Genomic DNA, 26,164 nt, shown 5'->3' with positions numbered 1-26,164 from the left:
ACAGATAAAGCCTGCAGGTCCTGATCTTTTGGATCCCTGCTTTTTAAATCTGGCAGCTGATTTCATAGCTGAACCACTTACATCTCTGTTCAATCTAACCCTGGAATGTAATGAAATTCCAAAGATCTGGAAATCAGCATTTGTCCAACCACTTTTAAAAGGGGGAGATCCAACTCTTTTAAATAATTATAGGCCAATCTCAAAGCTGTCACACCTGGTGAAAATACTTGAAACCCTTGTGAGTGAACAGCTAAAATAGTTTTTATTTACAAACTCTATTTTATCAATGTACTAATTGGGCTTCAGGAAGGAGTTTTAAAGGAGATCACTGAAGCACTGTCTCACTTTTTATTGATCTCCCTAAGGCTTTTGATACAGTTGATCATGCTATACTAAGGCAGAGATTGTCGAGTGTAGGTCTTTCAGAGCATGCAGTTGCATGGTTTGCTAACTATCTGTCTTATAGAACTCAGTGCCCTCAATTTGATGGGCTTATGTCTGTTAAATTGTCTGTCTTTAATGGTGTGCCCCAAGGCTCTGTACGTGGTCCTCTCTTATTCACTATTTATATAAATTATTTAGACAAAAATGTCCAAAATACGCAACTTCATTTTTATGCTAATGATACTGTTATTTACTGTTATGCCTCGTCTCTTACAAAAGCTTTTCAGAACTTGCAAACTGCTTTTTATACTGTTCAACATACCTTGTGTCAATTGAAGCTTTTCCTCAATACTGACAAAACTAATCTAATGGTGTTTTCTAAAGCAAGAAATAGACCTCTGAACCTTTCACCTATTACTACCTGCCAGGGCAAGGAGATTGAGGTTGTATCCTCATATAAATAAATATAATTTTAATGGATGACGGCCTCTCTTTTAAATTGCATATTCAACAAAAACTGAAGTTGAAATTGGGATTTAATTTTAGGAACATGGGCTGTTTTTCTTTTGAAGCCAGAAGGAGGCTAGTATCATCTCCATTTATGCCTTTACTAGACTAAGGGGATATTTTATATATGAATGCTTCCGCTCAGTGTTTGAGATCAATTGACACCCTTTACCATGGCACTTTGAGATTTATTTTAAACTGCAAAACCCTTACGCACCACTGCACTTTGTATACCAGGGTTGGCTAGCCTTCTCTAGTCACTCGTAGGCTCAGGCACTGGTATATTTTTATTTACAAAGCCATTTTGGGTTTACTACCTTTTTATTTTGGCATTTTTATTGTTCAGAAATGTGGTGGGTACTCTCTTCGTTCGCTGGACTTTATCCTACTGTTCCGAATGTCCGAACTGAATTTGGTAAAAGGGCTTTTATGTACTCTGCGCCATCGTCTTGGAACACCTTACAAAATACTTTTAAACTGGAAGAACTTGTCCCGATTGGTATTTTTAAATCACTGATGAATGATCTTGAGACTGATTCCCTGACCTGTCAATGTTTTTAATTTGCTGTTTTTGATTTTGTTATACTCTTGTGAATTCTATGGTTTTTACTAGATTGCTTGTAGTTTTTCATGTTATTTGTCTGTAATGTTTGTAATGACTTGGTGCTGCCTATCTTGGCCAGGACACTCTTGAAAAAGAGATTTTAAATCTCAATGAGCCCTTCCTGGTTAAATAAAGGTTAAATGAAATAAATACTCCTCGCTAACTCCAATCTCCGTTATCCCTCTTCGCACTGTTCCATTGACTCCTAGGCGGGTTCTGGCACTCGACCGACCACCTCTCTACCTCCTCCCATGTTGTCACTGGTTCACACCTCTGCTCCGCCGACCACACCGTGTACCACCCCGTGTTCCCCCTGTCTTTTGGGCTTTCCTTGTGGCCACAAATCCCGGCATCGTCGCTGTTCTCCCTTCTCTCCTTGCGACTCCCGCCATTGAAGGTGATCCTGTCCTGCCAGGATTTCTTCCCAAGTCCAGGATCCCTTCCCGTCCAGAATCTCCTCCCAAGTCCATGTTACCCTCTCCTCCTGGGCACGCTGCTTGGTCCTGTTGTGACGGGATATTCTGTTACGTTCGCTAGAATAAATGTCGGACCAAGGCACAGCAGATGTTGAGTTCCACATTATTTAATAGAAAGTGAAACTGAGCAAAGACAAAAACAAATAAAAAATAAACTAACAACGAACCGTGACAACAGAGATGCTATGTGCACTAACTCAAAACAATACCCCATAAACACAGGTGGAAAAACAGCTACTTAAATATGATCCCCAATTAGAGACAACGATTACCAGCTGCCTCTAATTGGGAATCATAAACAATAACCGACATAGAAAAACAAACCTAGAACCCCACATAGAAATAATAAACTAGTGTCATGTCTTTGGCTATGCCGGATTAAGTGATATGACATGCTATTCTATAAAATAATTTATCCGTAATTAATATTACCTGATCGAGCTAATCATGTAAATGTAATTAACTAGAGAGTCGGGCACCACAAAATAATATTTATAGAGCTGTTATCTTCTGAATAAACTCTGAAAGACCTAGTAATATTTTACATCAATAGCAGTCAATATTAATCGTCATCTTAATTCAGTCTCATCTGAAAGTTGTACATTTTTGGTTATCTGCACGAACCCTGGCTCACAAGTTGAATCAGCAATACAAAATTGGGTTTAATTATTTATTTACTAAATACCTAGCTAATCACAAAGAATTACACATACACATAATTAAATCATAACTTGATTACAAATTACGTCATAAAGGAAAACGTCCCTAGCGGAAGGAACAGATATGACAGCTGGTTACACAAAAGAAAAGGGGCTGGGTTTGAGTGAAAGAGCGGGAAGACTGAGGAACAAAGGCGAAGCTGTGCTATCGTAAATACAGTATCTGATGCATTCTAAATTACCACCCATTTGGAAAAGGAAAATGCAATAAATATTTACTCTGAGCTGCGCTTCTGTAGGTTGGTGGTAGATGGAAGGCCGCGTTGCCCAACCGAGTCCTTTGAAGAATGTCTCTGCTGGTAAATTGGATACGTTGTAGTAGCGTTGTTGTGTGGTAGACGGGATACTCTGTCTGTTCCTTCCTAACCCTCGTTTGCAGCGGCTGTTGCCAACTCAACGGCTAGGAGGTATCACTTCTGTAGTGAATATGAGTTCAAAGTTCATACCATTTGCAACCAAAGTTCACTCTGATGTTGGCTTTTTTCTGTAGTTATTTTCTGAACCATTCTGACATAGGACCGTCGTCCTCACGTCCTCGGAACAGGAGGTTATATTGTCGTCAAGGGCTTATATAGGAAGGGAGAAGGCATGTTTGAAAAGTTTTATAGCCCATGTCCCTTCACAGGAGCGGGCCACTGATTGTGCAGAGCCCTATCTTATGAAAACCCAAATGTCACATTTAAGAAGCTAAAATCACATTTCATCCCATCACGAATAATTTCATATTCAAACATTTAAATTGAACAACAGTTCCATGTGAATCTGATAATTCTGATGTGTAGACTTTCCACTCTAGAGTTTATGTCATCTTATCATTGATGAGAATGTCTCAGATGACAACCGAACTGACATCATATTCATTAAGTACCACCGCATATGTTCAATTGGTCGGATTACCAGAATATAGTTCATTTCCCCCCACCTTCTGATGTTCCCAGAATCTCTATGTTAACCAAGGGTTTTTGCAAATGTAACATCAGTAGGGTAGAGAGAGGAAAGAGGGGGGAAAGAGGTATTTATGACTGTCATAAACCTACTCCCAGGCCAATGTCATGACACTAGACTAACCCTCCAGTCATGCCCTGACCTACTCTAACCATAGAAAATAAGGACTCTCTATGGTCAGGACGTGACAGCATGTGAATCTATGATATAAATGATGGAGAAATCTGACTATTTTGATGCACAGTCAAAAAGGAACAACATTGCTGTGGACAGAATTGCAGAATCTCCACATGGATGGAGTCTGAGGACAAAGTGAGGGAAATTATCTCTGAGAAACTGAAGAGGTGGAGCGCTCCCACAGGACTGGTAAACCCACCACCGGTCTAGGTGACAGGCCCAGGCTGATAGTGGTCAAGTTCCTGAGGTTCAAGGACAAGGTAGCGGAACGTACATCTTCCTCAACGAGGACTATCCTGAAACTGTGCTCCAAAAGAGGAAAGAACTCACCAGTGAAAGCTTCCAGAGCGCTTGGGGACATTGCTTACATCTGCTATGACAGCCTCATTGTCAACCCTCCCTCCCAAAAGCCAGGAAGGGATGAGAGAGCCAAGCCTATGGGTTTGTAGCTTCAACCCCAAAGCACACACACACACTTACGCACACTTACAACTGATTAATGGACTTCTGAATGTTTGTTTTTTTATCTTTCCTGGTTTGCTCTTTACCATATTACGTCAATCTCTGAGAAGCTTCAAAGGAAAGGGCTAAAAATAGCCCATAGTAATATACAGTGTGTAGCCTTAGAAATAAGGTTCATGAAATCAATAACTTGCTAACATCAGATAACATTAGTTCTTTAACCATTTCTGAGACTCATTTACATAATCCCTTTGATGATACAGCAGAAGCAATACAAGGATATAACATCTAAAGAAGAGACAGTAGTGCTTATGGGGAGGTGTTTCTGTATATATTCAGAGCCATATCCCTGTAATGCTTAGAGAAGATCTCATGTCAAGCATTATCAAATTGTTGTGGTTGCAGGTTCACCTGCCTGATCTAAAGCCTATTATTTTGGGGTGCTGCCATAGGCCACCAAATACTCAACAGTCAGTATTTAAATAATGTGTGTGAAATGCTTGATAGTATATGTGATGTAAACAGAGAGGTCTACTTTCTAGCTGTCCGCTCAAGAGGAAGCTTCTCACTGTAACCAGTGCCTGTAATCTGGACCAGGTTGTTAATCAACCTACAGTTAAAGTCAGAAGTTTACATACACCTTAGCCAAATACATTTAAACTCAGTTTTTCACAATTCCTGACAATTAATCCTAGTAAACTATTCCCATTTTAGGTCAGTTATGATCATCACTTTATTTTAAGAATGTCAGAATAATAGGAGAGATCATTTTATTTCAGCTTTTATTTCTTTCATCACATTCCCAGTGGGTCAGATGTTTACATACACTCAATTAGTATTTGGTAGCATTGCCTTTAAATTGTTTACCTTGGGTCAAAAGTTTCAGGGAGCCTTCCACAACCTTCCCACAATAAATTAATTTTGGCCCATTCCTCCTGAGAGAGCTGGTGTAACTGAGTCAGGTTTGTAGGCCTCCTTGCACGCACACTCTTTTTCAGTTCTGCCCACACATTTTCTATAGGATTGAGGTCAGGGCTTTGTGATGGACACTCCAATACCTTGACTTTGTTGTCCTTAAGCCATTTTGCGACGGCTTTGTAAGTATGCTTGTGGTCAATGTTAATTTGGAAGACCCATTTGCGACCAAGATTTAACTTCCTGACTGATGTCTTGAGATGTTGCTTCAGTATATCCACATAATTTTCCTGCTTCATGATGCCATCTATTTTGTGAAGTGCACCAGTCCCTCCTGCAGCAAACACCCCCACAACATGATGCTGCCACCCCGTGCTGAACAGTTGGAATGGTGTTCTTCTGCTTGCAAGCCTCCCCCTTTCTCCTCCAAACATAACGATGGTCATTATGGCCAAACAGTTATATTTTTGTTTCATCAGACCAGAGGACATTTCTCAAAAAAGTAAAATCTTTGTCCCAATGTGCAGTTGCAAACCGTAGTCTGGCTTTTTTTTTGTTGGTTTTGGAGCAGTGGCTTCTTCCTTGCTGAGCGGCCTTTCAGGTAATGTTGACATAGGACTGGTTTTAGAGTGGCTATAGAAACTTTTGTACCTGTTTCCTCCAGCATCATCACAAGGTCCTTTGCTGTTGTTCTGGGATTGATTTGCACTTTTCGCACCAAAGTACATTCATCTCTAGGAGACAGAATCATCTCCTTCCTGAGCGGTAGGACGGCTGCGTGGTCCCATGGTGTTTATACTTGCGTACTACTGTTTGTACAGATGAGCGTGGTACCTTCAGGCATTTGGAAATTGCTCCCAAGGATGAACCAGACTTGTGGAGGTCTATAATGTTTTGTCTGATCTCTTGGCTGATTTCTTTTGATTTTCCCATGATGTCAAGCAAAGGGGCACAGCGTTTGAAGGTAGGCCTTGAAATACATCCTCAGGTAAACCTCCAATTGACTCAAATTATGTCAATTAGCCTATCAGAAGCTTCTAAAGCCATGACAACATTTTCTGGAATTTTCCAAGCTGTATAAAGGCACAGTCAATTTAGTGCATGTAAACCTCTGACCCACTGGAATTGTGATACAGTGAATTATAAGTGAAATAATCTGTCTGTTAACAATTGTTGGAAAAATCCCTTCTGTCGTGCACAAAGTAGATGTCCTAACCGACTTGCTAAAACTATAGATTGTTAACAAGAAATTTGTGGAGTGGTTGAAAAACTAATTTTAATGACTCCAACCCAAGTGTATGTCAACTTCCGACTTCAACTGTACCAGGTTGTTTACAAACACTACAGGAACAAGATCATCCATGTGTATTGATCACATTTTTACTAATACTGTAAAACTTTGTTCTAAAACTGTTTCCATACCCATTGGATACAGTGATCACAATATAGTGGCTATATCCAGGAAAGCCAAAGTTCCCAAAAATATTTTCCTGTGACTCTTATAGGGATGATGTTAAACGTATTTGTTGGTCTGATGCTAGTAATAAGGAGCATCTAGACACTGCACTTTGTGAATTTATGATATTGCTTCTTTCAATTATTGATAGACATGCACCTGTTAATATACTGGCTGTTAGAACTGTTAAGGCTCCATGGATTGATGAGGAATTGAACAATTGTATGGCTGCACATCTTACTGCAAATTGAGAAATTATGTGACAACAAAAAGAAAAATAAACTGTATTTTGAAGCCAACATCAATGATATAAAGAATGAGGGAAAAACCATTTTGGAGTACTTTAAATGAAATTATGGGCAGAAAGACAAATTTAACTCCATCGTTCATACTCCATCGTTAAATCATTACTTAATTGGCAAAGTGGACAAACTTAGGCAGGAAATGTCAACAACGAATAATGAGCGATCATATTAATGCATAAAAATTAAATTAAATTAAAGATAGGCATTATAAGTCTGAATTTTGTAAAGTTAGTGTGGGAAAGGTGGATAAATTGATATTGATCAAGAATGACGAACCTGGCATTGACAACTTAGATGGAAAGCTACTGAGGATGGTAGCTGACTCTATAGCTACTCCTCTCTATCATATCTTTAATCTGAGCCTGGAGGAAAGTGTTTGTCCTCAGGCCTGGAGGGAAGCCAGGAAGTCATTCCGCTACCCAAAGCGGCCTTTACTGATTTTAACAGCAGACCTATTCACTTGCTAACAGCTCTTAGCAAACTGTTGGAAAAAATGTGATTAACCAAATACAATGCTATTTCTCGATAAACAAATTAACAACAGACTTTCATCATGCTTATAGAGAAGGGCACTCAACATGTACTGCACTGACACATATGACTGATGATTGGTTGAAAGAAATTGATAATAAGAGGATGGTGGGAGCTGTACTGTTAGATTTCAGTGCAGCCTTTGAAATTATTGACCATAGCCCGTTGTTGAGAAGAATTACACTACCAGTCAAAAGTTTTAGAACACTGACTCATTCAAGGGTTTTTCTTTACTTGTACTATTTTCTACATTGTATAATAATAGTGAAGACATCAAACTATCAAATAACACATATGGAATCATGTAGTAACCAAAAAAGTGTTAAACAAATCAAAAGATATGTTATATTTTAGATTCTTCAAATAGCCACCCCTTTTCTTGATGACAGCTTTGCACACGTTTGATTGGAGTCCACCTGTGGTAAATTAAATTGATCGGACATGATTAGGAAAGGCACACACCTGTCTATATAAGGTTCCACAGTTGACAGTGCATATCAGAGCAAAAACCAAGTCATAAGGTTGAAGGAATTGTACGTAGAGCTCCGAGACAGGATTGTGTCAAGGCACAGATCTGAGGAGGGTTACCTATTTATTTATGGAACATTGAAGGTCCCCAAGAACAAAGTGGCCTCAATCATTCTTAAATGGAAGAAGTTTGGAACCACCAAGACTCTTCTTAGAGCTGGCCGCCAGCCGAACTGAGCAATCAGGGGAGAAGGGCCTTGGTCAGGGAGGTGACCAAGATCCCGATGGTCACTCTGACAGAGCTCCAGAGTTCCTCTGTGGAGTTTTGAGAACATTCCAGAAGGACAACCATTTCTGAATCACTGAGTGCCCAGACGGAAGCCACTCCTCAGTAAAAGGCACATGACAGCCTGCTTGGAGTTTGCCAAAAAGGCACATAAAGGACTCTCAGACCATGAGAAACAAGATTCTCTGGTCTGATGAAACCAAGATTGAACTCTTTGGCCTGAATGCCAAGCGTCACCTCCGGTGGAAACCTGTCACCATCTCTACAGTGAAGCATGGTGGTGGCAGCGTCATGCTGTGGGGATGTTTTTCAGCTGCAGGGACTGGGAGACTAGTCAGGTTTGAGGCTGAATGGGCAAGAAAAAATATTTAAGTGCCTTTGAACAGGGTATGGTAGTAGGTGCCAGGCGCAACGGTTTGTGTCAAGAACTGCAACGCTGTTGGGTTTTTCATGCTCAGCAGTTTCCCGAAAAGATATCCAGCCAACTTGACACAGCAGTGTTCCAACAGTTGTCTCAAGTTGGCTGGTTGGCTGGTACTCACAAAAAATCATTATTTAACCTGTCTCTTCTCCTTCATCTACACTGATTGAAGTGGGTTTTACAAGTGACTTCATTGGAGTCAATATAGGCCAGCATCCCTGTGGAATGCTTTCGACACCTTGTAAAGTCCACGCCCCGATGGAATTGAGGCTGTTCTGATTAAGGGTGTGTGTGTGTGCTTTCCTAGACCTCGACTAAGCAGGCAGCTCCCGGCCCTACTCACACTGCAGTGGGTGGTTCAGAGACACTTCATCCATAATAACAGTTCTCATCAGTGTGTGTTGCATTTCTGCCATGCTCACTAGTATGCCAGAAGTGCATGTTTTCTGAGTCACAGATTTCTCAAGGTGCCATTCACTATGTTCTCATTAGTCAAAGCTTTTCAATGAAAACAAAGCATCATTCTGCTTTGTTCAGCGAAAAAAGTCACATGCTAGTTGAGTTTCCATTGTATTGATGTTGCTACTCGAGGTGCCAAAGATATCAGAGAGGATTTGATGATATGCTGAAATGTTTAACTTGATCTTCTTAAATCATCCCGTTGTTTTGCTCCTCTTGCTCGTCTGCCCGTCTTCACATTTGACCTACCAGAATGCGTTACCCCTCATCCATTAACTGGGCTTGTCGTCGATTGATGGAAATATCTCAAACAACTATCAAACTGGACCTAGATAACGATATGAACTTCTTCAAAAATACTGTCTCTCAACCTAAGAATTGAAATTGTGCCAAAAGGGGAAAAGAAAACCTAATGTTCAGTTGAAGCACATCAAACTTTAAATTAAATGGCTTTTATGTCACATAGCCCTCTCCTTTAGGGACTTGTAGATATTTCACAAAATATTTTACCGATTGAGCATTTAAAACTTTATGGTAGGTGGTTATTTATGAGACGGTTGGAAATTCTTTTTCTTAAGGTTAGAATTTGTATTTTTTTCCACAGAAGCCTATATAACCTTGTGTTTTTCTCTCCCCTTCCCCAACTTGGGGTGGCAGGTAGCCTAGCGGTTAGAGCGTAGAGGCGGCAGGTAGCCTAGTGGTTAGAGCGTAGAGGCGGCAGGTAGCCTAGTGGTTAGAGCATTGGGCCAGTAATCAAAAGGTTGCTAGATCAAACCCCCAACTGACAAGGTAAAAATAGGTTGTTCTGCACCCTGAACAAGGCAGTTAACCCACTGTTCCTAGGCCATCATTGTAAATAAGAATTTGTTCTTAACTGACTTGCCTAGTTAAATAAACAAAAAAAGTTTTCTCCCATCCCCCAACTTCAGTGTTTGTTGGCCTGGAGAAGATAGCAGTTCAGTGGAGACAGACAGACAGCCGAAACAGCATGGGGAAATCACAATACCGCAGTCATTCACAAACCAGGTTCTTTCTCACCCAACACACATTTGTACTTATTAAACCCTCTCCTCTCAAAATCATTACAGGAAAACAGAACCCGGAAGTCAGACCTTGTTTATCTTACTATTCCATTAGAATTTTACATCATACGGCGAGAGGAATCAACATCTGTTGGGTTTGTGCAAAACAGGGTACCGTTTTGATTTGAAAGGTTGTCATGGAAACCACTTCGCCCAATCCTGCAGCAGTGGTTGGATGGGAAGGTGAGGGGAAATGTCTAATTGCCCTGTGCTCTGACCCTAATAACAGTCAGTCACAATTCGTGTCAATGTGACCTTCGGCATCGTTATATTGTACAGTAGGAAATGGAGCAGGACACGACTCAATCTAGGAGTAATTCTCGCTTCATTGTCACCCACGGAGCGTTCTATTCAGCAGAGAGGACAAAATGTAACCTTGGTCATTACAAATTGTTTGGTTGTTACCTTAGTCTATACAGAGCCAATCTGGATGTAGATACAATAGCAATTTACGAGTGAGGTTGGTGTTATCTATTCTCATCATGTTTCCTCATCTCATGATTTACGCAAGGAACGGCTGACTCAGGTTTGATTAAAATGACGGTGCATGAGCCATTTGTCAATCTGATGTCAAGAGATAAAAGTTTTCATTGTTCCCTTGGGAGTGTAATATATAAATAAATCCACTGAAAAACACAGTTTAGCTACAAATTGACAAGAATATCACAAGTGAGGGAGATAGATTACATCTGCATGTCAGAATACAATCTTTCGATATTCATCTATAAACCCAGTAGTATTCTGGATTTGTCATATATGGGGGATTCCAAGGCAGCGGGAGTGGAAAGTATTTTGGGGTATCAGGTTGTTTTGGCAACTTTCACAAAAAAAAATTATTGGGAGGAAGGATGTTTGAAAAGCTTTTAAGATTTGTATGACAAATCAATTTTGAGAAAATCGTGATGAAAGTGGACACTTTAGGCCCTTTTTATATACAGTACATGCCTCCTGTAAGACCATGTGATCTTTGAACTGTACATGAAACAGACAACATCTTGGTGTCCAGAGTCCTTATAGTGTGCTCTAAAATATGGACTACAGTGCCTTGCGAAAGTATTCGGCCCCCTTGAACTTTGCGACCTTTTGCCACATTTTAGGCTTCAAACATAAAGATATAAAACTGTATTTTTTTGTGAAGAATCAACAACAAGTGGGACACAATCATGAAGTGGAATGACATTTATTGGATATTTCAAACTTTTTTAACAAATCAAAAACTGACAAATTGGGCGTGCAAAATTATTCAGCCCCCTTAAGTTAATACTTTGTAGCGCCACCTTTTGCTGCGATTACAGCTGTAAGTCGCTTGGGGTATGTCTCTATCAGTTTTGCACATCGAGAGACTGACATTTTTTCCCATTCCTCCTTGCAAAATAGCTCGAGCTCAGTGAGGTTGGATGGAGAGCATTTGTGAACAGCAGTTTTCAGTTCTTTCCACAGATTCTCGATTGGATTCAGGTCTGGACTTTGACTTGGCCATTCTAACACCTGGATATGTTTATTTTTGAACCATTCCATTGTAGATTTTGCTTTATGTTTTGGATCATTGTCTTGTTGGAAGACAAATCTCCGTCCCAGTCTCAGGTCTTTTGCAGACTCCATCAGGTTTTCTTCCAGAATGGTCCTGTATTTGGCTCCATCCATCTTCCCATCAATTTTAACCATCTTCCCTGTCCCTGCTGAAGAAAAGCAGGCCCAAACCATGATGCTGCCACCACCATGTTTGACAGTGGGCATGGTGTGTTCAGGGTAATGAGCTGTGTTGCTTTTACGCCAAACATAACGTTTTGCATTGTTGCCAAAAAGTTCAATTTTGGTTTCATCTGACCAGAGCACCTTCTTTAAACGACACTTTTTTATGGATATCTTTAAGAAATGGCTTTCTTCTTGCCACTCTTCCATAAAGGCCAGATTTGTGCAATATACGACTGATTGTTGTCCTATGGACAGAGTCTCCCACCTCAGCTGTAGATCTCTGCAGTTCATCCAGAGTGATCATGGGCCTCTTGGCTGCATCTCTGATCAGTCTTCTCCTTGTATGAGCTGAAAGTTTAGAGGGACGGCCAGGTCTTGGTAGATTTGCAGTGGTCTGATACTCCTTCCATTTCAATATTATCGCTTGCACAGTGCTCCTTGGGATGTTTAAAGCTTGGGAAATCTTTTTGTATCCAAATCCGGCTTTAAACTTCTTCACAACAGTATCACAGTGCAGGTGCATTTATACGGAGACTTGATTACACACAGGTGGATTGTATTTATCATCATTAGTCATTTAGGTCAACATTGGATCATTCAGAGATCCTCACTGAACTTCTGGAGAGAGTTTGCTGCACTGAAAGTAAAGGGGCTGAATAATTTTGCACACCCAATTTTTCAGTTTTTGATTTGTTAAAAAAGTTTGAAATATCCAATAAATGTCGTTCCACTTCATGATTGTGTCCCACTTGTTGTTGATTCTTCACAAAAAAAATACAGTTTTATATCTTTATGTTTGAAGCCTGAAATGTGGCAAAAGGTCGCAAAGTTCAAGGTGGCCGAATACTTTCGCAAGGCACTGTATGTCTTGATTATTAAATACAATTTCCCACATTAATTTATTAAAAATTAACCCTTTACCCTTTACCTTTACCTTTTCCCTTGTGGGAATTGGTCTATATGAATAGGGCTACATTGAAATGTTTCTTCCAGAAGAACTATGGAAAGCATATGCATACCCATGGTAGCAATCAAAAGATAAAGGTTTGGAGATTACAGCAATGAATGTTATTTTTACTGTGCTTTTCGACACATTTGTATATTACTAAATCTGAAAATACTCTGGATACATTCAGTAACATGCTAAGAATATTCTTGGGAAATTTGGGGTAGATGGAACACAAGACAATAAAATGACAATGGTTTGAGTGAGAGGTCTAACTGGAGTCTCCAAGTGGTCGCACAACTCTTCAAAGTGTGCACAGTTACTGTGTAATTTCAATGCAATTTTATGACTCAAAGAAGAGTCTTCAACTGTAAGGTGCTATTTTTTCTTAGCTGTGCCATTGAGGAACTAGAGCAAGCACACTTGAAATTGTTTTATTTTGAAAACAGCCCTGCATCCCCACTTTTACACAATGTTTGCACATTCCAAAAATGGTCCATTATAAATCGCAATCAGCGTGTGGACATCATTTGAAAGCATGTTCTATTGCCAACATGGAAGTTACAAGATATGATCTCACAGTGTTAGGCAATTCAGAGAAGCAGATCGTCATTTTAGTGCGCATAGAATAGTCACGACTCGTGCATTCAGATGTGTGTTCCCGCCAAATTTCTCACAATACAACAAACATAGACTCATTCTGTTCAGAACAACCCACGCTGTGTCATATTGTAACTGTACATCAAACACAGTGATCATAAACGTTGACATTGTACTGTATATGACCTGAGTTTTATGATATGGACATGTGAAGTGCACATTTGGACTGATGGATGTTTGGCTTGCTTGTGTAACAGTATAACTTTAGACCGTCCCCTCGCCCATACCCGGGCGCGAACCAGGGACCCTCTGCACACATCAACAACAGTCACCCACGAAGCATCGTTAACCATCGCTCCACAAAAGCCACGGCCGTCACGTGACGTCACCGATTGAAACGCTATTTAGTGCGCACCACCGCTAACTAGCTAGCTGTTTCACATCCGTTACACTTGTATGACATCAAAGCAGTATTTATTGTAGTCCTTAACATTTCATCTTTCAAAATAATCATCTTTATTTACAGCATTTCCCTCACTCAGACAACAAATAATGTGCAAAAGTTGCCCATTAGCAGGAGGGAGGGAGGCATCTTGTCACAAGCGGTGTTCAAGTTCAGAACAGCTGTCAGTCAAAACCAATACTGTGCTATGAAGCGGTTGTTTTAAGAAGTACTGTTTGTAAAAACACAGTGAATGGGAAAGTGGATTCAAAGGGAACTCTTAATCCTAAAGAAGGGCTGTGATTTGTTATTAATTTATTCAACATGATTATAATTTTTTTTGTCTCATCAACAATGTCTAATATTTTAGACATTGTTCGTAACAACATACTCTTCAAATACGTCAGAGTGGGCCCTCTGGTACTTTTAAATGATATGACACATTTTATATGGAAATTGACATTACACGTCGTTATCTGGTAAAAGATGATACAAAGAAAAAAACAATGCATTTCTGTTCAAAATGTTGTATCAGGACTGCCCGAATGTACCTCATTTGTTTATTAATAACTTTTCATGATCAGAATTGTGCACTCTCCTCAAACAATCGCTTGGTATTCTTTCACTGTAATAGCTACTGTAAATTGGACAGTGCAGTTAGATTAACAAGAATTTAAGCTTTCTGCCAATATCTTGTTGCTTACAACCTCACGCTAATTACATTAGCCTACGTTAGCTCAACCGTGCCATGGACGGGACACAGATCCTGAAGAAGTTTTAAACTCTTAGAGGTTAATGTGAAAATGTGTATTTTAGAATCTAGACATATGTTAGAGCACACGATAAGGAGGATAATGACACCAAGATGTTGTCTGTATCATGTACGGTTCACAGATCATAGGGTCATACAGGAGGCATGTATAGGTCTAAAAAGGGCCTACAATTGACCTTTTTTTCTCAAAAATACAGTAGTATTTTCAATTTTATTTGTGGAGTGTCTTTGTTAGAATTATGAAACCGAATGCATTTGTTTGGAACACGGTAACTGCTCCTTTTTAAAACAACAAAAAAAATCTAAATAAATACCCCAACCACCGGTCAAGACACGTGTTCAAATTATGAAAACATCAGTAGCCTAAACAACATTATAAGCGCCAAGTGGTCTTGATAAATAGTGAAACTTAGCACGAAATCAATAACGGCATTATGATGAATATACAGTGGGTATAGAAAGTCAAAATGTAATTTGTTGCCTAACAGCCTGAAATGAAAACACATAAAATTATTATTTTTCCGGCATTATATACACACAGCCCGCCCTGTTCTTCATTCACAATTGGTGATTACATAATAAGGCTTCCATCACTCATCAACTCACCCATTCTCCCCATTCATTTATTTAATATGTTGCTTTACAGTGCCTTAGGAAAGTATTCAGACCCCTTGACTTTTTACACATTTTGATACGTTACAGGCTTATTCTAAAGGATTTTAAAAAATATCCTAAGCAATCTACACAATCTACACAATCTACCCATAATGACAAAGTGATAAACAATTTTGTAGAAATGTTTTTAAATGTATTAAAAGTAAAGATATACAGTGGGGCAAAAAAGTATTTAGTCAGCCACCAATTGTGCAAGTTCTCCCACTTAAAAAGATGAGAGAGGACTGTAATTTTCATCATAGGTACACTTCAACTATGACAGACAAAATGAGAAGAAGAAAACAATCCAGAAAATCACATTGTAGGATTTTTTATGAATTTATGATTACAATGTGGAATGAATGAGACCGCCAAAGACCATCCAGAGTGAAATATGATTACAATGTGGAACGTCATAGGAATGAATGAGTCTGCCAAAGACCATCCAAAGTGAAATATGATTACAATGTGGAACGTCATAGGAATGAATGAGACTGCCAAAGACCATCCAGAGTGAAATATGATTGCAATGTGGAACGTCATAGGAATGAATGAGACTGCCAAAGCAACATCCCAGAGCTGATTAATAAGAGGCTTACAGAATGGATTTGGATATCAATACCAACCTATTGCTCAAACTGACATTAATTGACTTGTATTTAATTTATCTCCCACCCCTGAATTTCAAAACAATTATGACTATTGTGCGTCGGGGACTTGATGATGCATCTTTTGTCAAATCCTGCCACACAACAGGATGTTGAAAATGATTGGGTGAGGGGAGAAAGCATCTAGTAACCGTTTATTGTTTGAGGCTAAATCACAGGTTTGTCAGGTTTCGGGGTAAAAAATGACAGTCGCTGCAACCGCAATTACAAGAAGCTTTAATTTCTCAGGACTCCAAGATTGCTACTTTCTCTCACCCTGGCAGCGTAATTGATTTGATATGGGCACTGGCCAATGTAATCTTCCTTTAATTACGACCTGCTACTGGCAGAGAAAGAGCGTGAACCCCTGACTGACTGCTCTCCACCTCTTCTCTCATTCGTTTTCTCCTGCTTTCCTTTGACTTTCTCTTCCTCTCCTTTCACTTCCCCTTCTCCCTCTTCTTGGTCTCTCAATTCCTAATTTCCTCTCTTTCTCTCCTCTTTCCACCTCTCCTCTGTGATTTAGTCCCAGCACCATGAGGATGAGAAAAGAGCGCTGAGTCGAGAGATTATCGTCCTCAACAATCACCTCATGGAGGCCAAGATCACCATTGAAAAGCTCAGAGAGGACAATGTGAGTATATAGCCAGCCATTGCGCAAAATCCTTACTTCATGAGTTTTTGAAGGGATTCACTGAAAAAAACTAAACACCCAATTAGACCAAAGCCTGGTGATGGCCTTGCCTACCATGCCAACTCTAACATAAACATAAAAGTCTCGGTACATTTTCATCATCACAACTTCTTCATTCTTTAAATTGCTAGAGTAAGATGTACAGTAGTGACCCTCAAATCAATAGGGGCCTGATCAGAAAAACTAGCACAATTTGTCTCTGGGCGGATGAATTTGTTCGGTAATTGATAGTGTGTTCGTTCCTTTGATTGTGTTCTCCCTAAGTGGAGGCTTGCCTTGTGAGACCCTCAACTTTAAATGGAAGTCAACTTTTGGGTTGTCACAAGAGACTCGAGGGAGAAGAACAGATAAAGACTAGTAGTCAATTTGTAATATAATTTTTGAGGACACAATTCTTTGTTTGTCGAGCATTGGTGTGTACGCGAATGCCACACGCTGAAATTACTGTTTGGTCCCATTCTACTCTGATGTACAAATACCATGAAATTACATGGAATTTACATTTATTTGTACATTTAATATAACTGCAAAGCAATTATTGTAGTAACCCATTTTAAATAGATTTAGGTCACTTACTCCCATTACAATTAATACTGTTCTTAAGTTTGCATGGCACCCCAACCTATGACTAAACAACAGTGTCTATCTTTCCCATGCCAGGACCTGTACAGAAAGGACTGTAACCTGGCAGCACAGCTCCTACAGTGCTCCAAGTCACACCACAGAGCCCACAAGCTATCTGAGGTGAGTTCTGATCTGCTGTACACTCACTCACTGCTAACAAACAGCCCCGTCTCAAATGCTGTTCTGTCAGGCTCTTGATGGCCACTTAATTCTCCCCCTGTTGATTTGACCATACAACTGAGCACAACAGAGGACAAACTGTCTCCAACAACATCTAGTCCACACAAAGGGGAAGTAAGAAGTGAAGCATGAGCGAAAATCCTCATCAATTCTCTTAGAAATGCCTCACAGACATGGGACAATTTCTTCAACGTAATGTCAAGCATGTATGGGCCAAGTAGCAAAGCTGCTACGGAATGAAATTGAAGGAGTTACTGAAATACAATAAGATAACAGGGACCACAGAGGTTGTTATGACACATTCAGCTGTCAATAATAACACTCATATTTTCATACTGAAATAACAGTGATTGTTTTTTGAAAGCACATCCCTCTGAGTCAACTGAAAGTGAGACGCAGCAGTAGTAATGAATGTCAATGACCAATTCTCGGAGCATTGACGAATCTGTTAAAAAATGCAGCGGTGAATATAACTGAGCGCGATCAAAGGGATGCTGCATGATTCTCATTGGGACTTAACTCTGCTAATTACCAGCCAGATAAATTGATCGGTGTGCAGATGAGCCCCTCAGGAAAGCTGCTGAACACGGCATGTTGGAGGCGCTAGTTAACCCTGCAGTCTCACCTGCTTCCCCACTCAATTCTCAATGGGGTAGGCAGGCTGCTAAAAATACAGCTGAAATGGGAAGTTTACATACACTTAGGTTGGAGTGATTAAAACTAGTTTACATTTCAAGGCCTACCTTCAAACTCAGTGCCTCTTTGCTTGACATCATAGGAAAATCAAAAGAAATCAGCCAAGACCTCAGGAAAAAAATGGTAGACCTCCACAAGTATGGTTCATCCTTGGGAGCAATTTCCAAACACCTGAAGAAACCACGTTCATCTGTACAAACGATAGTACGCAAGTATAAACACCATGGGACCACGCAGCCGTCATACCGCTCAGGAAGGAGACGCGTTCTGTCTCCTAGAGATGAACGTACATTGGTGCGAAAAGTGCAAATCAATACCAGAACAACAGCAAAGGACACTTGTGAAGATGCTGGAGGAAACAGGTTCAAAAGTATCTATATCCACAGTAAAACAAGTCCTATATCGACATAACCTGAAAGGCCACTCAGCAAGGAAGAAGCCACTGCTCCTAAACCGCCATAAAAAACAGACTACAGTTATGTTTGAAGGTAAGAAGGGAGAGGCTTGCAAGCCGAAGAACACCATCCCAACGGTGAAGCACAGGAGTGGCAGCATCATGTTGTGGGGGTGCTTTGCTGCAGGAGGACTGATGTACTTCACAAAATAGATGGCATCATGAGGATGAAAAATTATGTGGATATATTGAAGCAACATCTCAAGACATCAGTCAGGAAGTTAAAGCTTGGTCGCAAATGGGTCTTCCAAATGGACAATGACCCCAAGCATGCTTGCAAAGTTGTGGCAAAATGGCTTAAGGACAACCAAGTCAAGGTATTGGAGTGGCCATCACAAAGCCCTTACCTCAATCCTATAGAGAATTTGTGGGCAGAACTGAAAAAGCGTGTGCGAGCATGGAGGCCTACAAACCTGACTCAGTTACAAAATCACCCCTTATTGTGGGAAGCTTGTGGAAGGCTACCCAAAACGTTTGACCCAAGGTAAACAATTTAAAGGCAATCCTACCAAATACTAATTCAGTGTATGTTAACTTCTGACCCACAGGGAATGTGATGAAATAAATAAAAGCTGAAATAAATCATTCTCTCTACTATTATTCTGACATTTCACATTCTTAAAATAAAGTGGTGATCCTAACTGACCTAAGACAGGTACATTTTACTATGATTAAATGTCAGGAATCGTGAAAAACTTAGTTTAAATATATTTGGCAAAGGTGTACATAAACTTCTGACTTCAACAGTTGCTCCGTAGTTTTAAAACAACAATGTTATTTTTCTGCCAAGCGTCTATTGTCAACCAAAAAGCAACATAGGGTACATCGTCTATTTCTCTCTTGTTTTTAACCTGTAGCTCTATGTTTGATAGTGGAGGGACGAAAGGGAAGGGAAGCGACAGGAGACACAGAGAGCAGGGAGAAGAGACAGAGGGAGCGGGGGAAAGGAGACACAGAGAGCGGGGGAGAGGAGACACAGAGAGCGGGGGACAGGAGACACAGAGAGCAGGGGGAGAGGAGACACAGAGAGCGGGGGAAAGGAGACACAGAGAGCGGGGGAGAGGAGACACAGAGAGCGGGGGAAAGGAGACACAGAGAGCGGGGGACAGGAGACACAGAGAGCGGGGGACAGGAGACACAGAGAGCAGGGAGAAGAGACAGAGGGAGCGGGGGAAAGGAGACAATGTTAGCAGAGGGGACAGTCGGATGTACTGTTAGCAGAGGGGACAGTCGTATGCACTGTTAGCAGAGCGGACAGTCGTATGCACTGTTAGCAGAGGGGACAGTCGTACGTACTGTTAGCAGAGGGGACAGTCTTTCGTACTGTTAGCAGAAAGGACAGTCGTATGCACTGTTAGCAGAGGGGACAGTTGCATGTAATGTTAGCAGAGGGGACAGTCAGATGTAATGTTAGCAGAGGGGACAGTCGTATGCACTGTTAGCAGAGGGGACAGTCGTATGCAATGTTAGCAGAGGTTACAGTCGTACGTACTGTTAGCAGAGGGGACAGTCAGATGTAATGTTAGCAGAGGGGACAGTCGTATGCACTGTTAGCAGAGGGGACAGTCGTATGTAATGTTAGCAGAGGGGACAGTCGTATGCACTGTTAGCAGAGGGGACAGTCGGATGTAATGTTAGCAGAGGGGACAGTCGTACAAACTGTTAGCAGAGGGGACAGTCGGATGTAATGTTAGCAGAGGGGACAGTTGTATGTAATGTTAGCAGAGGGGACAGTCGTATGCACTGTTAGCAGAGGGGACAGTCGGATGTAATGTTAGCAGAGGGGACAGTCGTATGCACTGTTAGCAGAGGGGACAGTCGGATGTAATGTCAGCAGAGGGGACAGTCGTATGTACTGTTAGCAGAGGGGACAGTCGTATGCACTGTTAGCAGAGGGGACAGTCGTATGTACGGTTAGCAGAGGGGACAGTCGTGTGTGTGTGTGTGTGTGTGTGTGTGTGTGTGTGTGTGTGTGTGTGTGTGTGTGTGTGTGTGTGTGTGTGTGTGTGTGTGTGTGTGTGTGTGTGTGTGTGTGTGTGTGTGTGTATTGATGTACCTGTGTCCATGCTGGTGGATGTAACCTAAAACTCAGCGAAGTTAACAACTGAGGTATAAGAAGACAAGCTCCTAAATAAAGCCCAGGAGCGGAGGGGTTGTGAAAGTCCCACCGGGTCTCCGAGCTGGACTGAGTAAACACACAGGAATAAATTACTTCTCTAAACTCAAACTCTAGATTGGAGCCTAGGGAACAGCGTTGATAAAACAGCTGTGCGGATGTGGCGAGCATTCCATAACGGCGAGTTTGTGAATATGAATGGGGAGATATGATAGTGGTTGTCAGACAGCATGGTCAATTAAGGAATATTTCGTTGGTCGATAAAGATTTGCTGGAAAAATCTTTAAAACATTACTTTGTTAGAGTCCTCCTTTCTGTTATTTATTGCTGTAATTTCTGAATCAACTTCTCTTCAATGAACTCCCATTTATTCATGTTTGTCTATCCATGTCTTTCTCCTTTCTATCGTTTAATATTTCTCCTCAACGCCCCTTTCTACTTCTCTCTCTCCAGCTGCCCATTGACTTCCAGGAGCGGGTGAGCTCCCACATGGAGAAGCAAGGCCGGGGCGTCACCATGGCGCTGTGCCACTCGCCCTACTCCGACGCTGTGCCCACCGCAGTCATCGCCAAGGTGCTAGAGAAGCCGGAGCCGGGCAGCAGCTGCCCCAACACCAGTTCGCCCAGCCCCCAGCCATTGGAGGATGAGGGCCATGACCATAACTTTGTGCCCACTAGCGCGGGCGGCGGCACCGAAAGCCTCCGGCGCCGTACAGCTTACCGCACATCGGACCTGTACTGCAGCGACACAGCCCTCTACTGCCCCGAGCGCTGGCAGGAGCGCAGACAGAGCGTGGATGTCCATGCCCGCCCCATGGGTCTCCTCCTCCAGTCCCAGAACTCCACAGACTCCAACCCCGAGGAGGAAGCCTTCCAATCGGGTAACTTTTCCCATCACGGGGCCCACTCCTTCCATGGAGAGTTTGCCGCGGGCTCCTTGAGGGCCTCTAGCTCCTACTCCAGCTTCAGCCAGGCATCGGAAGACGAGAAGGGCGGGGAAGGCTGCGGCGGTGGCCCCAGTAGCACCATGTCCTCCTCCCACCATGGGCTCTACATGGACTGGCGGGATGGAGGTTACGGCGAGCGAAAGAGCACTTCATCCTATGAGAAGGACAGCCCTCCTGGCCACAGCGTCTTCCCCAAATCCCACAGCTTCCAGCACATGGCAATGCCACCTTCCCCCAGCCCTGCAAAAGGCGGCAGTGGCTCTTCACCGGCATACGTATGCACAGCATCCTGCGGCTACAGTGAGCCCTACCACTCGCCGCTCATCGCATCGTCACACAGTGTGGGCTCAGCCCAGGGAGGAGGACCCCGGGGTGTGGAGCGCTCCGATAGTCAGGCCAGCATGGTCAGCATGGGTGTCCCCACCGAGGAGGAACTGACTGGACGCTGGAGGCAGCTGAGCGTAGAGGACATCAACTCGTACTCCTTCAACCGCAACCCTGGCCGTGTGTCTCCCTACAGCTTCTCCGAGCAGCACTTTGCCATGGGCCCGGCCAAGATTAAACTGGGGCCTCTCTACAGCAGCTTCCATGAGGGGGACGACAACGTCTTCCTCCACAGCCATGTGCTGGACCAGTGCTTGGCTGCTGCCGCCAGTGGTGGCCTCTCACCCAGCCCCAGTCCCAGTCCCAAACACCCCAGCCTGGGCCTGCGGGGCAAGCCGGACAATCCCCCGCCCCTGTACAGAGCCAAGGTAGACAGCCAGGACTCAGAGTGCAGCCTGCAGTTCCTCTCAGGGAGCCTTAAGGATAAGGAGAGCGGGGCTGCTGGAGCGTCAGGGGGGAGCATGAACAAGGAATACGTGGACGTGAGCCCCAACAGCTCAGCTGAGTCCTTACACCACCAAAGCTCTCTGGAAGCCTCCAGTCTGCAGCACTGCCAGAGGGAGAGAATGAGGCCCAGTCCTAGCCCGGCACTTCCCAAAAAGAGTTCTCAACAATACCAAAAATTTGGAAGCACAGGAACAGGACTGAGCAGGAAGGACAGTCTGACCAAGGCCCAGCTGTACGGCACCCTCCTGAATTGAACCGCTCGGTAACACTTTACTTGGACCTGACAGGTATAATGCATTATGATGCGGTTATAATGCATTGTAAGACTTGTCATAAGCACGTATGACCCCGCTTAGAAATTCTTAATATTATCTCAATGACTAGATGATAGCAATTTTGAAAATGTGTTTCATAAAAGGACATAACAAACTGTAAACCTTGTAATAAGACATGAAAGCTCATACGTGCTTACAACAAGTAATGAAGCATTATACCTGCTGGATTCAAGTAGTGTAACCAACAGCTTCTACTCTTATGCATGATGATTGTGTAGGTCTCCATGTTTCCGGTGGCAAACACACAGTTGGTGTGGATGTGAGATGTTCTTGTAATCCGGCGAAGGCACGTTTCAAGCTGTATGAGAAGCTATACAGCTGTTGTTGTTGTTTTGGCTGTTTGTTTATGTCATGATACGGTGTAGTTATCAGAGATAACAGCCACTAGATTTCCGTACCGTTTCTTACAGTATATCATCCCTTAGTCTCTCAGACAGCCATTCAGCAAGCTCAGAGCTATTTTGTGGAAGGCTCATAAGTCAAATTATCCCTTAACCTTAACAATGACAGCATTGAGGCAGTAACTACTGTACATGCACTATTAGCATTTGAAGTATGTCAGTAAAACATGCCATTTAGTACCAAGCACATTGGTATCCTTTAGTACCAAGCATAACGCGTCCCATTCATTTGGGCAACAGACTGACTATTAGAACTTCATTAGCATGGCATAACACCAACTAAAGGCTATCCATTATGTATAGGACGTCCTGCTTCCAAGGCCTCATTTTCTCATCGACAAACTGCATGTTAATTATGCATATATGAATGGACTGGTTCTTCTAGGCAGAAAGTCATGGATATCTCCTGAACATTAGAGAGGCACTACAGAAATAAATGTTTTTTTTCTCTCACTCAATTAGCATATTGATACTTAGGAGGAACACGTCTGAAAAATACATTCGGTGTGTATTGGAATTAGAGAAATCAAAGACAGATTTAAAATACATATACTGTCGGTAACACAATATCAAAGACATTGTAAATACAACAACTGTAAAGTTGGTGGCGCAGTTTGGGGTATTTTCCTGCCGATAATACTAACAATATAAAGGAATATATTTACAATATGATTGGCAGGAATGTACCCCCACAGAGCAGACATTGACAAGAGATAAATGATTTAAAAAGTTGCACAGCAGGTTGTCCAATATTCCATGTATCCAGGCTAGTGTTACTCTGTATGAATATTACATGTAGGAATTTGGCCCAAAGCACCCAACGTTTTAATGCCAAAATTGGAAAAAAAGCATGAATTAAAATGCTGTTGCTTGAATTTATGAATACCCAACAACTAGTAAGTACATTTTGCCTTAATTCTGTTCAGTAGCTAGTCTACTCCTTTACTACAAGTCTGACAGTGGTATTTGTGTGTGTGTATCTACAGTATATCACAAAAGTGAGTACACCCCTCACTTTTGCTGCCAGCGGTTTAGACATTAATGGCTGTGTGTTGAGTTATTTTGAGGGGACAGCAAATTTACACTGTTATACAAGCTGTACACTCACTACTTTACATTGTAGCAAAGTGCCATTTCTTCAGTGTTGTCACATGAGAAGATATACTCAAATATTTACAAAAATGTGAGGGGTGCACTCACTTTTATGATATACTGTATATATATATATATATATATATATATATATATATATATATATATATATATATATATATATATAGGTATGTGTGTGTGTGTGTGTGTTTGTGTGTGTATATATATATGTGTGTGTATGTATGTATATACATGTATACAGTGCCTATAGAAAGTCTACAACCCCACTTGGATTTCATCACATTTTATTGTCTTACAAAGTGGCATTAAAAATGATTTAATTGTATTTATTTGGTCAACAATCCACACAAAATACTCTCATCTCAAAAGTGTTTTTTGTTGTTGTTGATTAATGGGGGAGGAAACAAACCACTAATATACCCCCCCCCCCCACCCCCCACCCACCCACCCAATACGTGATAGAAATACCTTTGGGAGTGATTACAGTGAGTCTTCTTGGGTTAGTCTCATAAGAGCATTGCATACCTGGATTGTGCAATATTTGCACATTTTTCTTTTCAAAATCCTTCAAGCTCTGTTATGGTGTTGGGTATCATTGCTAAGCAACCATTTTCAAGTCTTGCCATAGACTGTATTCCTTCGCTGTGTTTTTTTTTGTTGTTGCAATATTACTTTAGTGCCTTGTTGCGTATATATGCAGGTATTGGTACATTTTTATTCTGTATATTTGTATTCTTCTTTTTACTCTTTCATTTAGAGTTGAATTCGGAAGTTTACATAAACTTAGGTAGGAGTCATTAAAACTCGTTTTTCAACCACTCCACAAATCTCTTGTTAACAAACTATAGTTTTGGCAAGTCGGTTAGGACATCTACTTTGTGCATGACACAAGTGATTTTTCCAACAATTGTTTACAGACAGATTATTTCACTTATAATTCACTGTATCACAATTCCAGTGGGTCAGAAGTTGACTGTGCCTATAAACAGCTTGGAAAATTCCAGAAAATGATGTCATGGCTTTAGAAGCTTCTGATAGGCTAATTGACATAATTTGAGTCAATTGGAGGTGAACCTGTGGATGTATTTCAAGGCCTACCTTCAAACTCAGTGCCACTTTGCTTGACATCATGGGAAAATCCAAAGAAATCAGCCAAGACCTCATAAAACAATTGTAGACCTCCACAAGTCTGTTTCATCCTTGGGAGCAATTTCCAAACACCTGAAGGTACCACATCTGTACAAACAATAGTACGCAAGTATAAACACCATGGGACCACGCAGCTGTCATTCCGCTCAGGAAGGAGACGCATTCTGTCTCCTAGAGATGAAGGTACAAAAAGTGGTGCGAGAAGTGCAAATCAATCCCAGAACAACAGCAAATGACCTTGTGAAGATGCTGGAGGAAACGGGCACAAAAGTATCTATATCCACAGGAAAACGAGTCCTATATCGACATAACTTGAAAGGCCGCTCAGCAAGGAAAAAGCAACTGCTCCAAAACCGCCATAAACTAGCCAGACTACGGTTTGCAACTGCACATGGGGACAAAGATCGTACTTTTTGGAGAAATGTCCTCTGGTCTGATGAAACAAAAATAGAACTGTTTGGCCATAATGACCATTGATATGTTTGGAGGAAAAAGGGGGAGGCTTGCAAGCCGAAGAACACCATCCCAACCATGAAGCACAGGGATGGCAGCATCATGTTGTGGGGGTGCTTTGCTGCAGGAGGGACTGGTGCACTTGACAAAATAGATGGCATCATGAGGATGAAAAATTATGTGGATACTTTGAAGAAACATCTCAAGACATCAGTCAGG

At 41.6% G+C, this 26,164-nt stretch overlaps 1 protein-coding gene across 1 annotated transcript in view; it reads left to right on the top strand.

The window, feature by feature from the left end:
* LOC110498179 (brain-enriched guanylate kinase-associated protein-like) overlaps positions 1 to 24,292 on the top strand; it is a 43,949-nt gene extending 19,657 nt beyond the window's left edge. Inside the window, exons 4-6 of the mRNA XM_036955168.1 lie at positions 16,480 to 16,587; positions 17,308 to 17,391; positions 21,171 to 24,292. Of these exons, the coding sequence (XP_036811063.1) occupies positions 16,480 to 16,587; positions 17,308 to 17,391; positions 21,171 to 22,748 (1,770 nt within the window). The 3' untranslated portion in view covers positions 22,749 to 24,292. The remainder of the gene's footprint in view (positions 1 to 16,479; positions 16,588 to 17,307; positions 17,392 to 21,170) is intronic.
* The last annotated feature ends 1,872 nt before the right edge of the window (positions 24,293 to 26,164 follow it).

This window comes from Oncorhynchus mykiss, chromosome 19, assembly GCF_013265735.2.
Source record: "Oncorhynchus mykiss isolate Arlee chromosome 19, USDA_OmykA_1.1, whole genome shotgun sequence".
Lineage (NCBI taxonomy): Eukaryota > Metazoa > Chordata > Actinopteri > Salmoniformes > Salmonidae > Oncorhynchus > Oncorhynchus mykiss.
Note: the sequence above shows the minus strand (reverse complement) of the source record. Positions and strands in the feature narration are given on the sequence as shown.